Source organism: Lytechinus variegatus, chromosome 11 (assembly GCF_018143015.1).
Source record: "Lytechinus variegatus isolate NC3 chromosome 11, Lvar_3.0, whole genome shotgun sequence".
In the NCBI taxonomy this organism is placed as follows: domain Eukaryota; kingdom Metazoa; phylum Echinodermata; class Echinoidea; order Temnopleuroida; family Toxopneustidae; genus Lytechinus; species Lytechinus variegatus.
Genome location: NC_054750.1, coordinates 25,657,930 through 25,675,986, shown reverse-complemented (window position 1 = coordinate 25,675,986; position 18,057 = coordinate 25,657,930). Strand labels below are relative to the sequence as shown.

Here is an 18,057-nt window from a genome sequence, read left to right as displayed (position 1 = left end):
TGTGCAATTTTTGTGCAGCATTAGTTCCAATAGCACGTAAAAACTGATACGCGTTCAGTAAAAGAGGCTGGCTAGGATTTTGATGCGCTTACTTAGGCGCGCATAGTAGATACGCCTGTGATGTCATAATTGACAGTCTTGTGATCTCTTCGTCTGTGCGATCGTACACAAGTTGGAGGGATTTGAACAAGATTTCCATGAAAAATTCATTTTGCCGACCCGTTTTATAAAACAATTAATGCACATTTTAAGATTCGTGATGTTAGTGACGATGCGAGCAACTCTCGGGCATTCACAATATCATGCAAAAGCACTCGGCGCAAGCGCCTCTTGCTTTCGCATAATTGTAAATACCCTCGAGTGTGCTGCATCGTCATAACACACTCAGAAATGTGCATTAATTGTATATTAATGATGATACCAAGTATCAAGCGCAGTAGAGTATATGCGATATACTAGTAGTTGCGCTATAAAAATGGACCATATTATTAGATGGTGGATTGGGATACTTGTGGGTGGGTGTTCGTAAGTGTGAGATAAGGATTTTATGAGTGAGAATATGATTATTTGTGGGTGTGATTGATTGATTTTATTTGGCAAGTCACCATAACATGTAGACAGTAGCATTAAAAAAAGCACAACAGGCTTGCACAGGATGACCCAAGAAAGTCCATTTCCAGTGGGGTCCTCGACATGTACAGAATTCCGATAATAAAAGGTAAAATCATACTATTTACATAATGAAAACAAAAATCAGAATATACTATTAACAATTTAAAAGAAAAATATAGAGATGATATATACAAGAATGTCAGGAAGAAAATGAAGAGGAAGGAGAAGAATGTGGGATAAAGGATGTGTAAATACCAGAATCTGTATACTTGTCATTGTGAGATGATGCTTGTATGTGCTTGTGAGTGAGAGGGGTGGATTTGTGAATGAAAAACTGTTGAGTGTGAGAATATGCATAACTTTGTGCCAGCAGGGTGGGGGGGGGGGAGAGACACATTACAGCATTAATTCCTTGTAAATGAAAAAATGTGCCCCTGTGTTTTGTGTGGACACACAAAACCTCTTCGAACATACAGCTAGATATGTCTGCTAAAAGCCTGCCTGATCTCATTTTCATATTTCCTCAATCTTACTCTAACCTACCCCCATTCCTCATCCTGTCTCCCTTCACCACTCTCTTGCTCCCCCTCTCTCTCACACCCTTTTTTCCCCCGAAGAAACATAATTTTCTCAATTACTGTATTTGGAAAGTCAAGTCAATAAACCATGTCACCCATTCTATTCCAGCAATTTATTTGCAATTATAAACAGAAAGTTATATATATTTGCACTAACTCACATTCATCTCTTAACATGTGGTTATTAATTACTATTATCATTACCTGATTGCCACATATTTCGCATCAATTGTTGTCTCCTTCTTTGGGGATACTTGATGTTGGCTCTATTTGCACCGTCGGCTAACCCCACATACTTTACCAAGTACTCCAATTTCTTATTTTGACATTTAATTTACATTGAACCCCCACCATTGAATACCATCATCAATGCTGGTTCAGTCTCTGTTAAGCCAACACTCTACGTGAAGTAAAACAATTGTGCTGATTCATTATTGATCGTATTCATGCTCTCTAATGTAAAAGGTAAAAGAAAGTAGTTGCAGCAAACAATTATTTTTTCATGAGAAAGTATTTTAAACCAAGATTAACTGTCACCATATTATCATATATTTAGATCTGGTACATTAATGTAAACTTATTTTTGTGAAATAATGAAATCTTAGCTTCAAACGATAGTTCTGATGATCACTAACACAGAAAAGCATAAGTGGCCCATTGTATTTGTATTGCTTGCATTTGATGGAATTCTGTGCTTATTTTGCTTATTTCTCAGCAATTACGCATTTTCTTCCAGAATCATTTGACATATATTTTGTTATTTATACATACAAACACTTTGGAGGTAATTTCATTGCATTCTGTTCGAACTCATTTTTCGAACGTTACCACAACTGGGGACCGTTTCATAAAGCTGTTTTAAAAGTTAAGAGTGACTTTAAGAATGATCGGTGATCCTTTCTTGTGGTAAATGGTATATTCATTAGCAATGGTTAAGCGCATAAGAAAGGTTTACCAGTCATTCTTACAGTCACTCTTAACTTACGAGAAGCTTTATGGAACAGCCCCCAGGTATTTATCTTTAACCTGAAGGAGACCGAACCCGCATATATAAGGGCTGAGGTCTGCATAGTGTTAAACCCAGGATTGAAGTTGGTAATTCGATCAGTGTGTGGAATATAGAGTGGAGCAATTGCCCCCGGAGCAAATGTCGTGGAACCATCTTTGAAAGTAATTTATGGTTGGTCACACCATCTTTAAACATGATCTTGTAGTTTGATGTTTCATAACAAACAGGACAAAGAGTTTTAAAAAGAAAATAGAAAATTTGATTTTTAAGTTTTGACCTTACAAATAGGTCAATATTGCACATACTACGCGAATCATATAGTTTACAAATATATACATTTTCTTGTTAATTTGCTACTCATTTGTATTTATAATTTGTAAGGGTACATGTATGTCAATGATTCTGATAGGCATACATGTATGTATTTAGAAGTCAAGAGTGGTAAATGAGATCCATTCAAGCAAAAAACTCTTTATCCTGAGAAAGCAAAATATAAATTGTATCAGAGTAAACGAAATACGAATATAATCTGATAATACAACCACTGAATAGTCACTCATTTATATAAATGTTTATTATTTATGAGCTAAGGCACCATACCAAAATTCTGAGGCTGATGAAGGGTACTTTATCCGGCTGTGCGTTTTCATCTTGTTAAACTGTACTTGCTAATTGTGAGAAATTAACTCCTTGAACCTCAGAAATCCGCTAAAGCCAGTTTAATTATGGTGTTTTTTTTGTAAAGGGCTTAAAGGCTACTCATAAGGTAAGTGTTAAGTGCTATACATATACGCAGCTTCACTGATCATCATCAGACATCTCTATACCATGCTTTACCCTCTTTTTTCGGCACCACTTGTTGGTTTAATATGTTCTAATCATTTCAAGGATCTTTACAAGGATCTTTTCAAGGATATTGTCACCTTCTTTGGGGGTACATGCTGTAAACGTTGATTCAATAAGCATCCTTGGCTCACCCAACGTACTACATTGTGTTCCTCTGAAACCCTCTCTCCAAGGTAAAAAACTGCAACACCAACACTACTTGGGTCAAACGCACGGATGCTACACCCAGGTCTTCATCAGGACGATCATTACTACCTTCTGCTGCTATACAGTTCTTGCTGACGTCAGTTTACTGTTCACTACTTGACAATGCCATCATCTGAATCCCTCTCTACAAAACAATTCACCATCATTACCAGAGTCAACGGATGACGAGGTCATTCCTTTGTCTTTGTTAATACGAGATTCAGCTTCCTTCAAGACATGTCTTTTGATTTGGTCCTGGTCTTTCGTGTCCTTGGTCCGTGTCTTGAGTTGGTCCCTCAGCGAGCAGGCCCATCTCAGATCGTCCTCCCATAGAGCAGAGTCGGCTGGGTTCATATGCACAGCTCTGCTGAATGATTTCACAGCCTACAGAAAATGAAATAAATAGGGTAAAATTAAAATTTAAAGATATTGATACAAGTCATTTGCCAAAAACCATGCCTTAAAGGTAAAAGAAAGTAGTTGCAGCAAACAATATTTCATAAGGAATTTTTTTTAAAATCATGATTAAATGGCACCAAACATTATCATTTTTGTACATCTAGTTCTGGTACATTGAAATAAACTTATCTTTGTGAAATTATGAAATCTTACATGAAGATCGATAATTATGATAATCACTAACACAAAAAGGCATATGTGGGACATTGTATTAATACTGTTCAGTAAAATACCCAATGTTCCATGGAATTCTTTGCTTATTTTGCTAATTTCTCAGCAATTACACACTATTTTCCAGAGCCAATTGGCACATATTTTTCATTTATACATATAAACACTTGGGTGGTATGGATTCTCTTTGAACTCATTTGTTATCACAACTGGTATTCATCTTTAAAGGTCAAGTCCACCTCAAAAAAATGTTGATTTAAATCAATAGAGAAAAATCAGACAAGCACAATGCTGAAAATTTCATCAAAATCGGATGTAAAATAAGAAAGTTATGACATTTCAAAGTTTCGCTTTATTTTCAACAAAATAGTTATATGAACGTGCCAGTTACATCCGAATGAGAGAGTCGATGACATCACTTACTCACTATTTCTTTTGTTTTTTATTGTTTGAATTATACAATATTTCAATTTTTACGAATTTGATGATTAGGACCTCATTGCCTGAAGCACAAAATGTTAAAATAATGGAATTCCACGTGTTCAGGGAGGAATGGAAACTTCATTTCACATGACAATGACAAGAAAAATAAAATATTTCACATTTCATATAATATAATACAAAAGAAATAGTGAGTGAGTGATGTCATCAACTCTCTCATTTGGATGTAACTGGCTCATTCCGATAACTATTTTGTTGAAAATAAGCGAAACTTTAAAAAAAATGCCATAACTTTCTCATTTTACATCCGATTTTGATAAAATTTTCAGTGTTATGCTTGTTGAATTTTTCTCTTTTTATTCAAATTAAATTTTTGTTGGGGTGGACTTGTCCTTCAACAACCATTAGAGATAATTGTATACTATAGATAAATTCTTGGCATAAGATTGAATGTTGAAATAAATTGACTCAAAATTGATAAAATTTAGACATCGTGATTATAATGCACCTAATAATGAGGGCAAATTGTAAGATTTTGGAATTTCTAAATTTATGAAAAACTTCTTTTTCAAAAAAGACGTGCACTGCAGGCAGATATTAATGTTTTGTATTACACACTTATGCTAGGTTTGGGTCACATTTTGAATGTTAGGTCAGCTAAGAAATGTTTTCTCAGGGATATATACACAACTTTTGAAAAATATGAATACAACTTGAAATATAAAATTGCTTTCACTTTTCTGGTAACTTGAGAGTCCCTATAAAGATGTTCAAATGAAATTTTAAGCAAACATACATGTACATATCCATGAGGACAACATACCGCATTGTAATATCATTCATTTGACATCCCTAACATTGTGTGAATGTAAATAAGAATTATTGTTATCAATATCAGATGTTGATGGGGGGCACCTTGTGAAATTTTCAAAAACAAAGATGTGCCCCAATACCTTCATTTGGGAGAAACTTCTTTCTTTTCTGAGAAGTTTATCTGTAGAAAATTGTCCTTCTTTTGTGATTGATGACCTCTTTTTTCTGCTTGTCAAATTTTGGGGACACAAAAGGCACCCCCCTAAAAATCATGCATCTGCAGGTAATTATCACTGTTTATCATACTGTGCTATTCCTATTAGACCAAAAGTCCTACAAGAAAATATTAAACTACATAAAAAAAGATGGATTTTTAACACCTTTTTTATTATAGATAATGATGAATACCTTCTAAAATGTAAGTCAGTTCTACATCCCATCCCCTCCCCAACAATTAAAATACACACAAAAAATATACAGAGTATTATGTTACCATGGTGATTTCACCAAGCCCAAGTTGAGCACGTCCTAGAGTTTGGTATGCAACCCACCATTGGGGAGCCAGGACAGTGGCCTGTTGCGCTGCTTCCACAGCTGGAAATACCTCATGCAATTCCATCAGAACCTTGATGAGGAAAATGGGGATATGTGTAAATTAGAAGCCAATTCACCAAAGCATTTGATGGAAATTTCGTCCTTTTCTGCAGGAGTAGCGTTTGTTATTGTTTTATCAAAATGGCATTTTCTTGAGGTTATTAACCAAATCATGGTTTGCACCTCATACCCTAATTGGGCATCTCAGCTCTAACCCCATCCCCGTCCACAGTAAGGCTTTCGTCGCGTCTATTAACAGGATAAAGTGTGGTGATGATAGTGATGACAAGGCTCCACACTAACTTTTGTTCTTGTTAGCCCGAATGGTCCACCATAATTATCAATTTCACCCGCTTGGTGTCCCTAAAACAATAGAAGTCATTACAATTTATCAAAACTTTGATAGCCCAACTGGACCACCAAGTGTAGGCTTTTGCAGAATTTTGGTGGCCCTACTCTCATTTTTGGTTGCCCCAGGCCACTGCTAATGCCGAGCCCTGGTGATGATTGATTTGATTAGCTACATGATGAATCTATTCCATGCATTTCATCTGTTGAATGGCACTGGTCCATGTTATAGGCACATTGCAAAAAGTCAGAGCTACGTATGTGCCCACGTCTCCCCTATAAATTTGTCTTTTAATCAAAATCCTAACATTTCATCAAGGGTCCCGTTGCATAAGTTACCATCATGGTAACTTCCATGGATGCCTTGATTCTGATTGGCTGTTAACCATCATCACCATGGCAGTTACCATTGGATGACAAAGTTACTATGAGAGTTACTTTTATACAACTGGGCCCAGGCGGGTGTTTCATAAAGCTGTTCGTAAGTTAAGAGCGACTTTAAGAACGACTGGTGATCCTTTCTTATGCACTATAATCACCAACGCGTAATGATGAACATCATTTACCACAAGGATCACCAGTCGTTTTTAAAGTCGCTCTTAACTTACGACCAGCTTTATGAAACAGGCCCCAGGTATGTAAATGGATAATGCCCACAGACCCTCTGTTTTGTTTATGATATACGTTTCTTTTATGGCCCACACTGTGATACCATATCGCTGTGAACCAATGTAACCATTAAAATAAAATGTCCATCTTAGGATTCCCACAGGAAAGATGATACTGATGTTTTGTAGGGTGCCTGATTAAGGCAAACAAATGCTATTGAATTGATGTACATCTTTAAACAACATACTTGTGCTTTCATTTCATAGAGGAATTCATTAGCAGGAGTATACTGCAGGGCCTCATTCCATTTCTTAACAGCTTCCCAGTATCTGCAAAAAGAAAATCATGAGGAATATGTTCATCCATCATTTATTTTCCTGAAATTCAAAATAAAATGAACTTTGATACACATAATGTCAGTTAACCCCCCCTTTATTGGCTACTGACTGAACCAGGGGATGGTAACTCCACTATATCACTGTTCACATAGATGTACACGCCTACAGGTTTCCGCAGCTATTCCCAAATGTTTATTTTTTCATTTGCCAAAATAATGATATCCTTATATGCTTTCTGTGTACTGCACATCTTTCCCCCGAGACAAGTGCAAGCTCCAATAAAACATGTCTCTTATAAGTAAAAGAACATTAGAAAGAAGGAAAGCTCTGACCGATATAGTGGAATAGATATCCCAACCTGGAATGAATTAACACCTGAACATAGGCCTGGGACTTTCGGGTTTTTTTCTCTTCGGGTACCCGTGGCAATTTTCGGGCGGGTACCCGGGTACCCGAAAATCATGTCGCTCGAAATATGACTGGTGGAAAAACCCCATTGGTGACGTCATCAAGCCAATGCGATGCAAGCCAATTTATGAATGAAAATATAGTAAGCATGCGCATTGCAAGCCTCCCGTGCGCCACGCAGTATTCCATCGAAACAAGTCTGCAATACTCTGTCACCTCGTACCAAAATCGACCTAGAATTCCACTTTTCTATATTTTATATGAATTATGAAAGGTATTCTCAGAGGATCTATTTTCTCACCGATAGCGCACAGGTAAGCAAATTTTTATTACTTCTTGCTTTTCCGTCAAAATCGTACGAAGTAGCGTCGATATTACATCGTGTTCGTGAGTTTGTAGAATCTATCGCTACGTGAACAAAGTCAATTGATTTCCGGGTTTCGGAGTGTCAAATGCGCCAGCCAATCACGATCGTGTTACCATTTTCGGTTTATGATGAACTGAAAATGTTATCAAGAACGTGATTGGCTGGCGCCTCGTATGCTCCGAAACCCGGAAATCAATTGACTTTGTTCACGTATCGATAGATTCTACAAACTCACAAACACGATGCAACATCGACGCTACTTCATAAGATTTTGACGGAAAAGCAAGAAGTAATAAAAATTTGCTTACCTGTGCGCTAGCGGTGAGAAAATAGATCCTCTGAGAATACCTTTCATAATTCATATGAAATAAAGGAAAGTGGAATTCTAGGTCGATTTTGGTACGAGGTGAAAGAGTATTGCAGACTTGTTTTGATGGAATACTGCGTGGGGCTGAGGCTTGCAATGCGCATGCTTACTATATTTTCATTCATAAATTGGCTTGCGTCGCAGTGGCTGGATGACGTCACTGCGCTGCAAAAGAAACATGGCGACGATTGAACGATCTCAGTCACATCATCACTTGAAAAACTAGTAGATATTTCGAGGGTAATTGGTGAGATTCAAAATGAGACTTGTGTACTTTTGTGATGAGTTTACAATCATGTCTTACACTACGCAATACAAATCAAATGTACGTTATACTGGTGAGCAATTTTCGGGTATCGGGTATTGATTTTTCTACCCGGGTACCCGAGGCTTCCGGGCGGGACCCGGGTACCCGGGTTTTAGTCCCAGCCCTACCCGAACATACCCTTTTCATGATTCTTGCTTTTTTCTTAGTTTGAAAAGTTGTTGGCACCCTTCTTTATGATTGAAAATGATAATAAAATATATCTATTGCAGCAATCAGCTCCATGATCAATCAAGCTCTTTGTTACGGCCAATTCATCCACTGCCTATGGTCTACCTTCATTTAGTGTCTGTTTAGAAGTCTGTCCTCAACAATTCGTCTAACAACCATTTGGTCCAATCATCACTTCTTCCAATCACCAGTTGGTCTATTACCATTTCGTCTAATAAACCAGTTGGTCTAATACCCATTTTCTTTTCATTCATTTTGCATAATTAACACTTAAGTTTAATTACATGTAGACCAAATGGTTTATGGACTAAATGGCTATTGGACCAACTGGTAAATTAGACGGAATGGCATTAGACTATATAAAAGGAGACCATGTGGTGAGTGGACGAACTGATGATAGACCAAATGATAGTACACGAGTTGGCAATTGGATGACTCGGCATTAGACGAATTGGAAATAAACCTTTCTTACAGGGCCCTGTTGCATAAGAGTCCAATAGCATATTTCATGAAATCCTTGATACTGATTGGCTGTTGGGTCATGTTGCCATGGTAGTCCCCATTGGTAGGCAAAGTAAACAGTAACTTTTATGCAACTGGGCCTAGGACTGTACCTGCCAGCATCTGCTAGTGTCTCTCCCTCAACTTTCAATCTTTGGCTCTTGCTCGCCGAGTCCTCGAGAATCAGAACCTTCCTTCTCTTGGAGAAAGCATCCCACAAGTTGTCTTCATGTGGACCATCGTCTTCAGGAGAATCTTCCTGCAGTACTCCCGTCTTACTCTCGAAGCTTGAAGATGCTTCCTTCGACACCTTCTCTCCCGCTTTCCTCTTCCATCCAAAACTTGTCATTTCTATTGTTCTATTACTTCTATCACTCTGTGTATAATGCTCCTGGAAAGGATGAACGAGTCAAATAATTTTTTAACTAGGAATCAGTATTAGAGATGCGTACACTTAACTATACATTTTTATCATTACCAAATGTAGTATTACAATATATGGCATTATTATTCATACAGACAATTTTAGAGCCCAAATACAAGTGTTATTTTGTTGATGCACTCGACCCACTTAACTCTTTAAGCGCCATTGGCAGCTATTTGTGACCATAGGCCACTCTTGCCGGTGGCAGCTATTTGTGCCCAAGTAACTTTTTTTTTTTAAACCAATTTTACAGCCAGAAAATCAGCACCATATTCTGTGTATTTTATGTTGTTATACTGGCAAGGAATTCACAATTCATTTTATCATATAAAAAATAGTGGTTTACATAGACATTTTTTGAGTAAAATTGTATTTTTGCATCATTATTTTGAAGAGTTGATTTTGGATATTGCCGCGATCTGAATCAGGATTTCCCCTATAGAAACGTGTGATATAACGGTTGTGTGTAGCAATACACGTACTTCTATGGGCAGAGCAAAGGCGAGTGTGCGAAGGCATTCAGCTCGGAATTGACCAATGACAGAGCGGTACGATGTTCCTCACCCAGCACTACTCGCCCATTCGCTATTGTTACATGAATATTCATGAGCTATCGCTTTGGTCTTTTGCAGGCCGGTATGGTAGTATTCTTGTGTCAAGGCTTTTTTGTGCCTGCAAATGTGCACGGTTTGGGGGAGATTTTTTTTTTTTTTTTTTTTTGGGGGGGGAGGTTTATACTTTGTTTTTTGCATTCTCACAAAATTGTTCTCGTTATGAATATATGAGTAAAGAAGGCTGTCATTTCCCACTCTCGTCGCACTGCAATCACCACACTCATTGTTTATTTATTCATTTATTATTGTTATTATTATTATATAATATAATATAACCTTTGCGATATGAATTTTGTGTACACCTACAAAATATCTACACCTTGGTCGAACCGGATTTATGCAACTGGTCGACATGATCTGATGTCACCTAAAAAAAAAAAAGTTTGTCAATTATGCCAGTGCATATTTATTTCAATGATGACATTTGTTTTATTGCTGGAAGAAGTATAATACTCAAGAAAGAAAGTATACGTTTTGTTTTTAACTGTCAGGTTCAGATCTGCAGAAGGGGAAAGAGTGTGATGGAGAGGCGCTTGAGTGCCTACAAAAATGAAGCATGGACACTTGACAGTTTGTATCAACATGGGAGTTACATAATATTATTGCATACATTCTCATGATGAAATCTGAAAGCTTCTACGACAAAAAAAAGATTATTCATGTTCCTCCTTTGCTCCTTTTCGTCGCATACAGGGTTATAAGCCGGTTTTTCTAAATCCAACAACACCAAATTACGTACAAAGTTCGGTGGAAAAAAACATCAAATTTGCAGCAGTTACGGAAAGAAACCTTAATATTATTTTGATCACCAGCAAAATATATGTTATCAATGCGGCAAGGGCGAAATAAAAAGTATGATGTGTGTGATCTTTTATTTACAAAATTCTGTGAATGTCATGCATTTTTCGCAATGCGTTTTTTGTTTTCATTCTTCCTAATTTGTTTATTAGCGAGAAATACTTCATATTAATCAATGTATCATTTCTTCCGATGATCCGTTTTCTAATAATTTGAACAGCAAATGATGTCCATTTCATTTTTTTTCAGGAAAGGGGAAGTAAAATTAATTTTTACTACATTGATAGTTTCAATGACGGGGTAATTATCGATATCACAAATAAGAGGTGTAGTAAAAATAATCTCTGATATTGTCGAAAGCAATATCTTACTTTTCCGATAGATGATCCATTACAAACATCTTATTTGAATAAACAAAGGTTCAACAAATGATAAAGATCTAATTTTCTACAAATTGTTAGTAATTTCTACCTTCACACCCCATCGCTTCGTTATTTCTTTTCCCTCTTTTATCTTTCAATTTTCTGTATGTTTGATTTGTCAAGGATTATAGCCTATACATTTCTTCAATCTTAAATTTCATCTTTATCCTTTATTTCTAAATATGCAAAATAGGCTTCAGCTACAAGTTGATTTAATTATTTTAAACTATTTTTCTTTGTGCTTTTGATAAGTGGAAGTAACGATGCCAGTGTTTGTGGTGGTCGTGGTGGTGGAGGTGTGCTGTTTCCCCCTTGATTTCTTGTTATCATTCTCGACATTATCCATGACATCTTTACCATCATCCCTATCATCATCATCATTTAGATTACAGGAAATTTGAAGCATATTGTTGATGCTAAATGTCTTAAAGTCGAAACAAATATTTGAATAAAAATTATGCATTTTAATGGCAATAAGTCAATGGAAGGTGTTGGGGAAAGCGACAGAGGAATTTTAATCTTGATCTCAACGGAGAGAAAAGCTATTGTTCGTATCGGAACCTTTGAAAGTATTCAATTGTCAAATCAAAAGACGCGCGCGTGGCCCAATTTCTATGAACATCCTGTGCTAAATTACTTTCCTCGATAATAGGTCAGGAGGGAGCGCGGATTAGACATTCCTCATAAAAGGGAGTCTGGGCATCTATTGTTCATGACTTGGTGGCATGAACAATAACGTGTAGTCGCTATCAGACAGGTGGCTACTTTGGTCGAACATTATTCTTTTTAATGCCGAAACAGATATAATGAATATTTCACCCCCATCATGAAATGTCCACAGAGTGAATTTTACATATTATGTTTATCGTTCTTTCACTGTTCAGCTATGATTTTATATCAAATAGTGATCCCATAGGGCTTCAAATACAGAACAAATACAGAACAAATAGGCTTATACCCCTTTCATAAACCCAATTATGCGGCTAATAGCAGCATAATTTGGTCGTAAAATTGGAAGAGGACCAGAGTTATCCGCATTATTTTGATGCTGCTATTATCCGCATAATAGCAGCATCGGGACAAGATTTTGAGTTTGTGAACGCATTTCCAAATAATGCGGATAATTGCCATGGTACGGTCAGAAGGTCACCCTTTTCAAACGCAACCGCATCGGAGGGGGTGTGTGCGGTTTCCATGACGATTATCCTCCTTTTTCAGGACGGGCACTCGTAAAAATAATGCGGATTATTTCCGGAGTTTATGAACGCAATTTTTATTGAATTATCCGCATAGGTTTATGAAAGGGGTATTAGTATTGAATCTGTCCGATCCCTCTTTATCTATATTTCAATATATCATCTTTAGTTTTCTATATTTTGTCTCCTTGTGACTGGCAATGCCTTTGTTACAGTATGAAAGCCCGTATGTACGACGAATAGACCCTGACAAAATATGACCAAACTTTACACTGATTCATGCCATAGAACGATAGTTGAGTGGGTCGCAAATGTTTGTTGCCGACACTGGATAGAAATCGCCTACATTATCCAAAACAGTATATAGTTGAGTGCATCGAACACCACAAATCGTATCCAGGTTACGATTTTTCTAAAGCATGTTTTGCATTACAACAATATTGGCAAGAATAGAAATGACATAAAATTTACTCTGCACCAATAATTTTGTTGCGGAATACCGCGCATTCTAAATAAACAAGGGTCTTGTTTTGAAGACTACACGAATGTAAGGGTACGGTTGGCTGCACTGTGAAGATACATGGCTCTAATATATTATTGTGTGTGTTTGCGTGGGGATCGCAGCTGTGCTGTGATTGGTCACTTGATCGACGACAATGCCCTTTTTTGGAAAAGGATGGTTTCAATTGTGTGTGTATAAACCCTCTCGTATTTCAGAGGAAATAACTTGAATAGCAAAATAGTATTTCATTCAAAAGAGCATTATTTTTCACATTTTTGTTTGTTCAGTTACATCAATAGACAGGTCATTTGAAAGGGTAAACATTGAACTTTCATATCATTTTCTTAATTTCTTGGTATCTCTACAATTCCTTGGGTTATTTACTCTTTGAAATGTTCATGAAATCATAATTTTCTAGGTTTTACTTATTGAAAAAAACGGTGTAAAATATTTCATCTTTTCTCAATTTTTCCAAACGCAAATTTGAAAGGTCATAACATGATCATAAAGTCCATGAACCATGCATCATTTCATGTGTAGAAGGTTTCGTTATACAACGTACGAGTAAAGAGTTATGACCGTTTTAAAATCAGTCTTTGCTTACGTTTCGGTCAATTTAGGATTCCTCGAATATCCCTGGCACTAGAGGGGTATTGGACCTGGCACAGTAAGAGTTAAAAACTTTGTTGAACTCGCCTAATATTTTTTCCGAGGTGACACAATATTGAAAATATTGGACGACTAGAAGGGGAAACCCCGAAGTTTGTAAACTGCACTGTGATTGGTTAAGGAAACAGAGATATCCCAAAATAAATAATTTGCTAAAATTCTTTGTATGAATAATAATCATAATACTGGATGTCCCATTTTTCGGTCAATACAAGGAAATATAGGACTCGCTTTGCAAAATATTGGACTCGTCTTCGACTCGTCCAATATTTATGCAAAGCTCGTCCAATATTTCCTTGTATTAACCTCAAGGCCATCCAATATTATATAAATATTGGGTTTTTGCCCTTTCTTTAGTTTCTTGATGGATTACCAAGGTTTTGAAAACATTTTGAAAACATTTTGAGATCTATCTAGTATCTACAGAATTTGGCTGAGGTGTTGTTGCTCTAATAATAATAATAATATTGTACTTGTATAGCGCATAATATTGGTGATCTCTATGCGCTTAACAAATGAATTATATATTACATAGAAGAACATTGAGCAGATTGGCTGGCTCCTCCAACGCGCCTTTGAATGTCTTTGACAGATATATAGTGCTATATACAAATGCTGTGCATCATCATCAAATGCAAACTTGCCATCAGTCTGAGTCAATACATACCATCAAATGTAAACAAACAAAACCTGTCAAATGTTTGTAGTTTGAAATTGAATAGTTCAATACGTTTGAGCCAACCTAAGAATTCAGCACAAGAAAAAAAAAGGTAATGCCTTTTCTTTTAGGTGAATGGGTCATTTTATAACTGTAGATAATAGAAAAAGCTCTCCTTTGGGGGATATTGCTTGTCTCTGATATATTAGAGATTTTTAGGGAATTAATTTTGATAGATCTACATACCCAATATTATTTTAAATTAAATTTGACAAATGGCAGCGAGAAAAGTTCCTCGCTTACTCATGAACAAGCGTTCTATCGCCAATTGGTGATTTTTTATTCTGTAAACTCGAAATGTGCCTTAATCTTAAAGTTATGTCTTGCCTTTGGATGCTGATTTTGCACTTTATGGAAGTTTATTTAATTATTTTCATCTTCATTTCTAGACCTAGGTCTAGTTATGTAGATTACAACCATTACGATTGTGTGCAACTTACGTGGTGACCAAATGATCGGAAGAGCGATTGTGAAAGCCCTTTAAGCGGATCATATCCCTGACCAAATAGTAGGTATGTTGCAAAAGCGCCCTCTAGGTGCATTCTGAATGAGGCATTGAGTGTGCTGGCTGTAATTGCAGGGCGACTGTGGGGGCATATCTTTGTACTGTGTTTGCATGTGCAAGGAAAGGTTATTCCCATGAATGTTTATGGGAGCTGTCTAGACTTGAAAAAAAATCTCGATCAGTGATCTTCGACTCTAGTGTGTTACTTGAACTTTGGCCTTGCTTTCAACCTCTTGCTTTTCACATTTACAGGTATCATCCCGCTCTAAAAGGTATTCATTCCGATAGAGCAACATTTTAACTATATTGTGGTGAAATTTGAATGAAATCTACTCACGCTAAGTGTATTTTTTATGTCCCTGTTTCGGCAGCGACTGTAATTTTTGGGAGTCTTGTTGGGCACTTCCCTATGCCAATGAATGCGCATTGTTGTTTTCTCTTAGTGCACCTTGGTTCCAATTAAGAATTAAGATCACATCTTTTGGCTTAAAAACAAAGGAATAGGCCTACATATTAAAGAATTGAATAGGCAATTTAGACGACCTTAAAACTACAATAACTTTCTTATTTCTGGGGCTATTAAGATAAATGAGGTGTTACATGTAAATCAAAGGTCTTGATGAGCTCTAATTTATGATGCCATTGCATGAAGAAACACCTTATTTCTGAGATTATTTTTTTTTGCAACATACATAACTTACTCAGAGATGCCAAGTTCAAAAACCAGCTATGCGTGAGATTTTCTGTGAATCTGAGTGAGATCACAGACGTTGTGTACAATGAATATGGGGATAGGCTGTGATAGTTGCGTGAGACAGAGATTTGAGGGGATGAACAAGAGTCCAAAAATGCTTGAGTCTCACGCATAATGCGTGAGACTTGGTAGCTCTGCTTACTAACAACGTGTGCTGTATTTGCAGAATTTGGGAACCTGTTTAAGCATAGACCAAAACCTTCAGTCTTTGTATTTTGGTTGTTCCGCTGAACTACATTGGCTCCCCTCACCATACATGAATGGGGATTACAGTAAAATCCCGGGGGGGGGGGGGGCACTCGACCAAAAAAGTGGTAGGGGTGTGCCGCGGGCGAGACAAAAAACGGGGGCCTTGGAGCGGGCTTATTGTAAAAAGGAGGGTCCTCGGAACGGGCTTCGGAACTACAATTTTGTGAAAACGGGGGTCCTTGGAACGGATCGCCAGCGTGTGAGTACGTGCGTATGCACCCCTATGGAACGGGCATGCGTGCATGATGCAGCTAGCGCGGCCTCCGCCGGGTGCGCTCGCGCAGAGACGATGGTTGGACAGCGCTCGGCGGCCGCTTTTCACCAAAATTGCAGATCAATGCGACCGGAACGTAACGAAAAATATGCGAAGCTTTGGAGCGGATTTCTTTCTTTTTTTTCTCGATAAGAACAAAATGCTATGCCTTGGAGCGGCTTTCTTTGTTTTTTTTTCTCAATAAGACAAAAATGCTATGCCTTGGAACGGAAATTTGGGTGTAAAAATGGGGGTCCCCTCCGCGGCACATACCCACTATGCATTATATACTGAGTGCCCCCCCCCCCCCGGCCCGGGAGCTCGGAGTAAAATGTCAGAAATTGTTGAATAAATCCCCAGAAACAACGGTTATTCCTGTCTAGTTTAAGCCAAGCTAAAGACATCATAAATGAGCACCCCAGACTCTAAGTTAGGCACTAAAGTTGGGAAGACTAACCAACTTTAACTGCTAGATCTCCACATCTCCACAGATGCAGACACAGCTTGAAACCACGCAGACACAGCTTGAAACCACGCAACCGCAACCCCCATCAACACCAGCGGGCTGACGTGCCGATCAATTCGATCCAGGGTTCGTTAGTCTGTGGGCGTGGGGATAGGGATCACGTTCGAGAAAATGGACCGAAGTTTGCTATTCATTCTGCAAGTATTGAACTCTCACTCATAACTCCTACACATAAAATGGTATGCTCCAATATGGTCTTATCAATGAGTGTAATACTGAACATTCCTACTTTATCATATATTTTTTTTAATAATATAAATAATAAAATCACTTACTCATACAGTCTATCTCACTTTTGCTGCGGTATCGGTATGGTAGTGGTGTTTTTATCAGTCTAGCGCCATCTCGCTATTAAAAAAGCCCGTCATCGCTTCAACAACTTCTGTTAAAAGTTTTAAACAAGATGTTTAAAAAGTCAAGTTTGAACGATAACAAAAAGTTTAGACAACTTGTTGTTAGAGCGACGGGCTTAAACAACATGCGTAAAACTTTTTTTATCGTTTTACAGTGTATACACCGAAAAAAAACTTGATACATTTTCTTTTTTTTCTTTAGCAATATGATTTAAGGTCATGTGCTGTGGGAAAGAATGCGGGATTCGATAGGAGTAGGGATCACTGGTGTTTAAAGTTTAAACACCTTTCACCTCCAGTTTAAACACCTTTATGGCGTCTTTTGGAGGATTCCTACCAAGTACCAAGTATGTATTTCTTAAGGGGATGCGGGGGCCGGGGGTTGGGGGCACTGGACCCCATGATTTCAAAGACAACTAAAAGGTAAAAGAAGAAATAGGATAAGCAAAGGAAAATAGGTGATATTTGATTACTTTTGAATGGGCCTATCATATAATATGATTCATATTATGTAGCCTAAAAATATAGGTGTCATGAATTTGATTTTCATTTTCAAAAGTGAATTTAAAATTTGAATAAGAAGTGAATAAGAGCATTCATGCTTTCTTAGTAATCAGGTAAATATCACCACCAATACCAAGGGCGCGCTTCTCTTAAAATGATTTTCCCATGTGTAATATTTTGCCCCTACTTTTTTTGGAGGAGGAGGAGGGAGGCAGGGGAGTTGGGGCTCCTTTTCGCCAAGTGCCAGAAAGGAGAGCAAAACTTAAATAGTGCATGCATATTGGTTTACAAGGGATAAAGGATTGTCAACATAGAAATGAAATGAGACCGGAATTTGACAATGTTGTAACGGTTACACTTCGTAATTCCGAAACACGTAAATTGCCTATATACATCGATGTTCGTTAATCCGAAAACGTAAAAGGGT

General features: G+C 37.4%; 1 protein-coding gene across 1 annotated transcript; it reads right to left on the bottom strand.

Moving 5' to 3' along the window:
- Window positions 1-2,856: 2,856 nt before the first annotated feature.
- Window positions 2,857-17,135, bottom strand: LOC121423945 (tetratricopeptide repeat protein 33-like). Its single transcript, XM_041619494.1, has 5 exons — window positions 17,049-17,135; window positions 9,257-9,534; window positions 6,914-6,995; window positions 5,609-5,740; window positions 2,857-3,615 (listed from the first exon to the last, which is right to left on the bottom strand). Exons 2-5 carry the CDS (start codon window positions 9,490-9,492, stop codon window positions 3,361-3,363), a joined length of 705 nt encoding a protein of 234 aa, XP_041475428.1. The 5' UTR covers window positions 9,493-9,534; window positions 17,049-17,135; the 3' UTR covers window positions 2,857-3,360.
- Window positions 17,136-18,057: the final 922 nt, after the last annotated feature.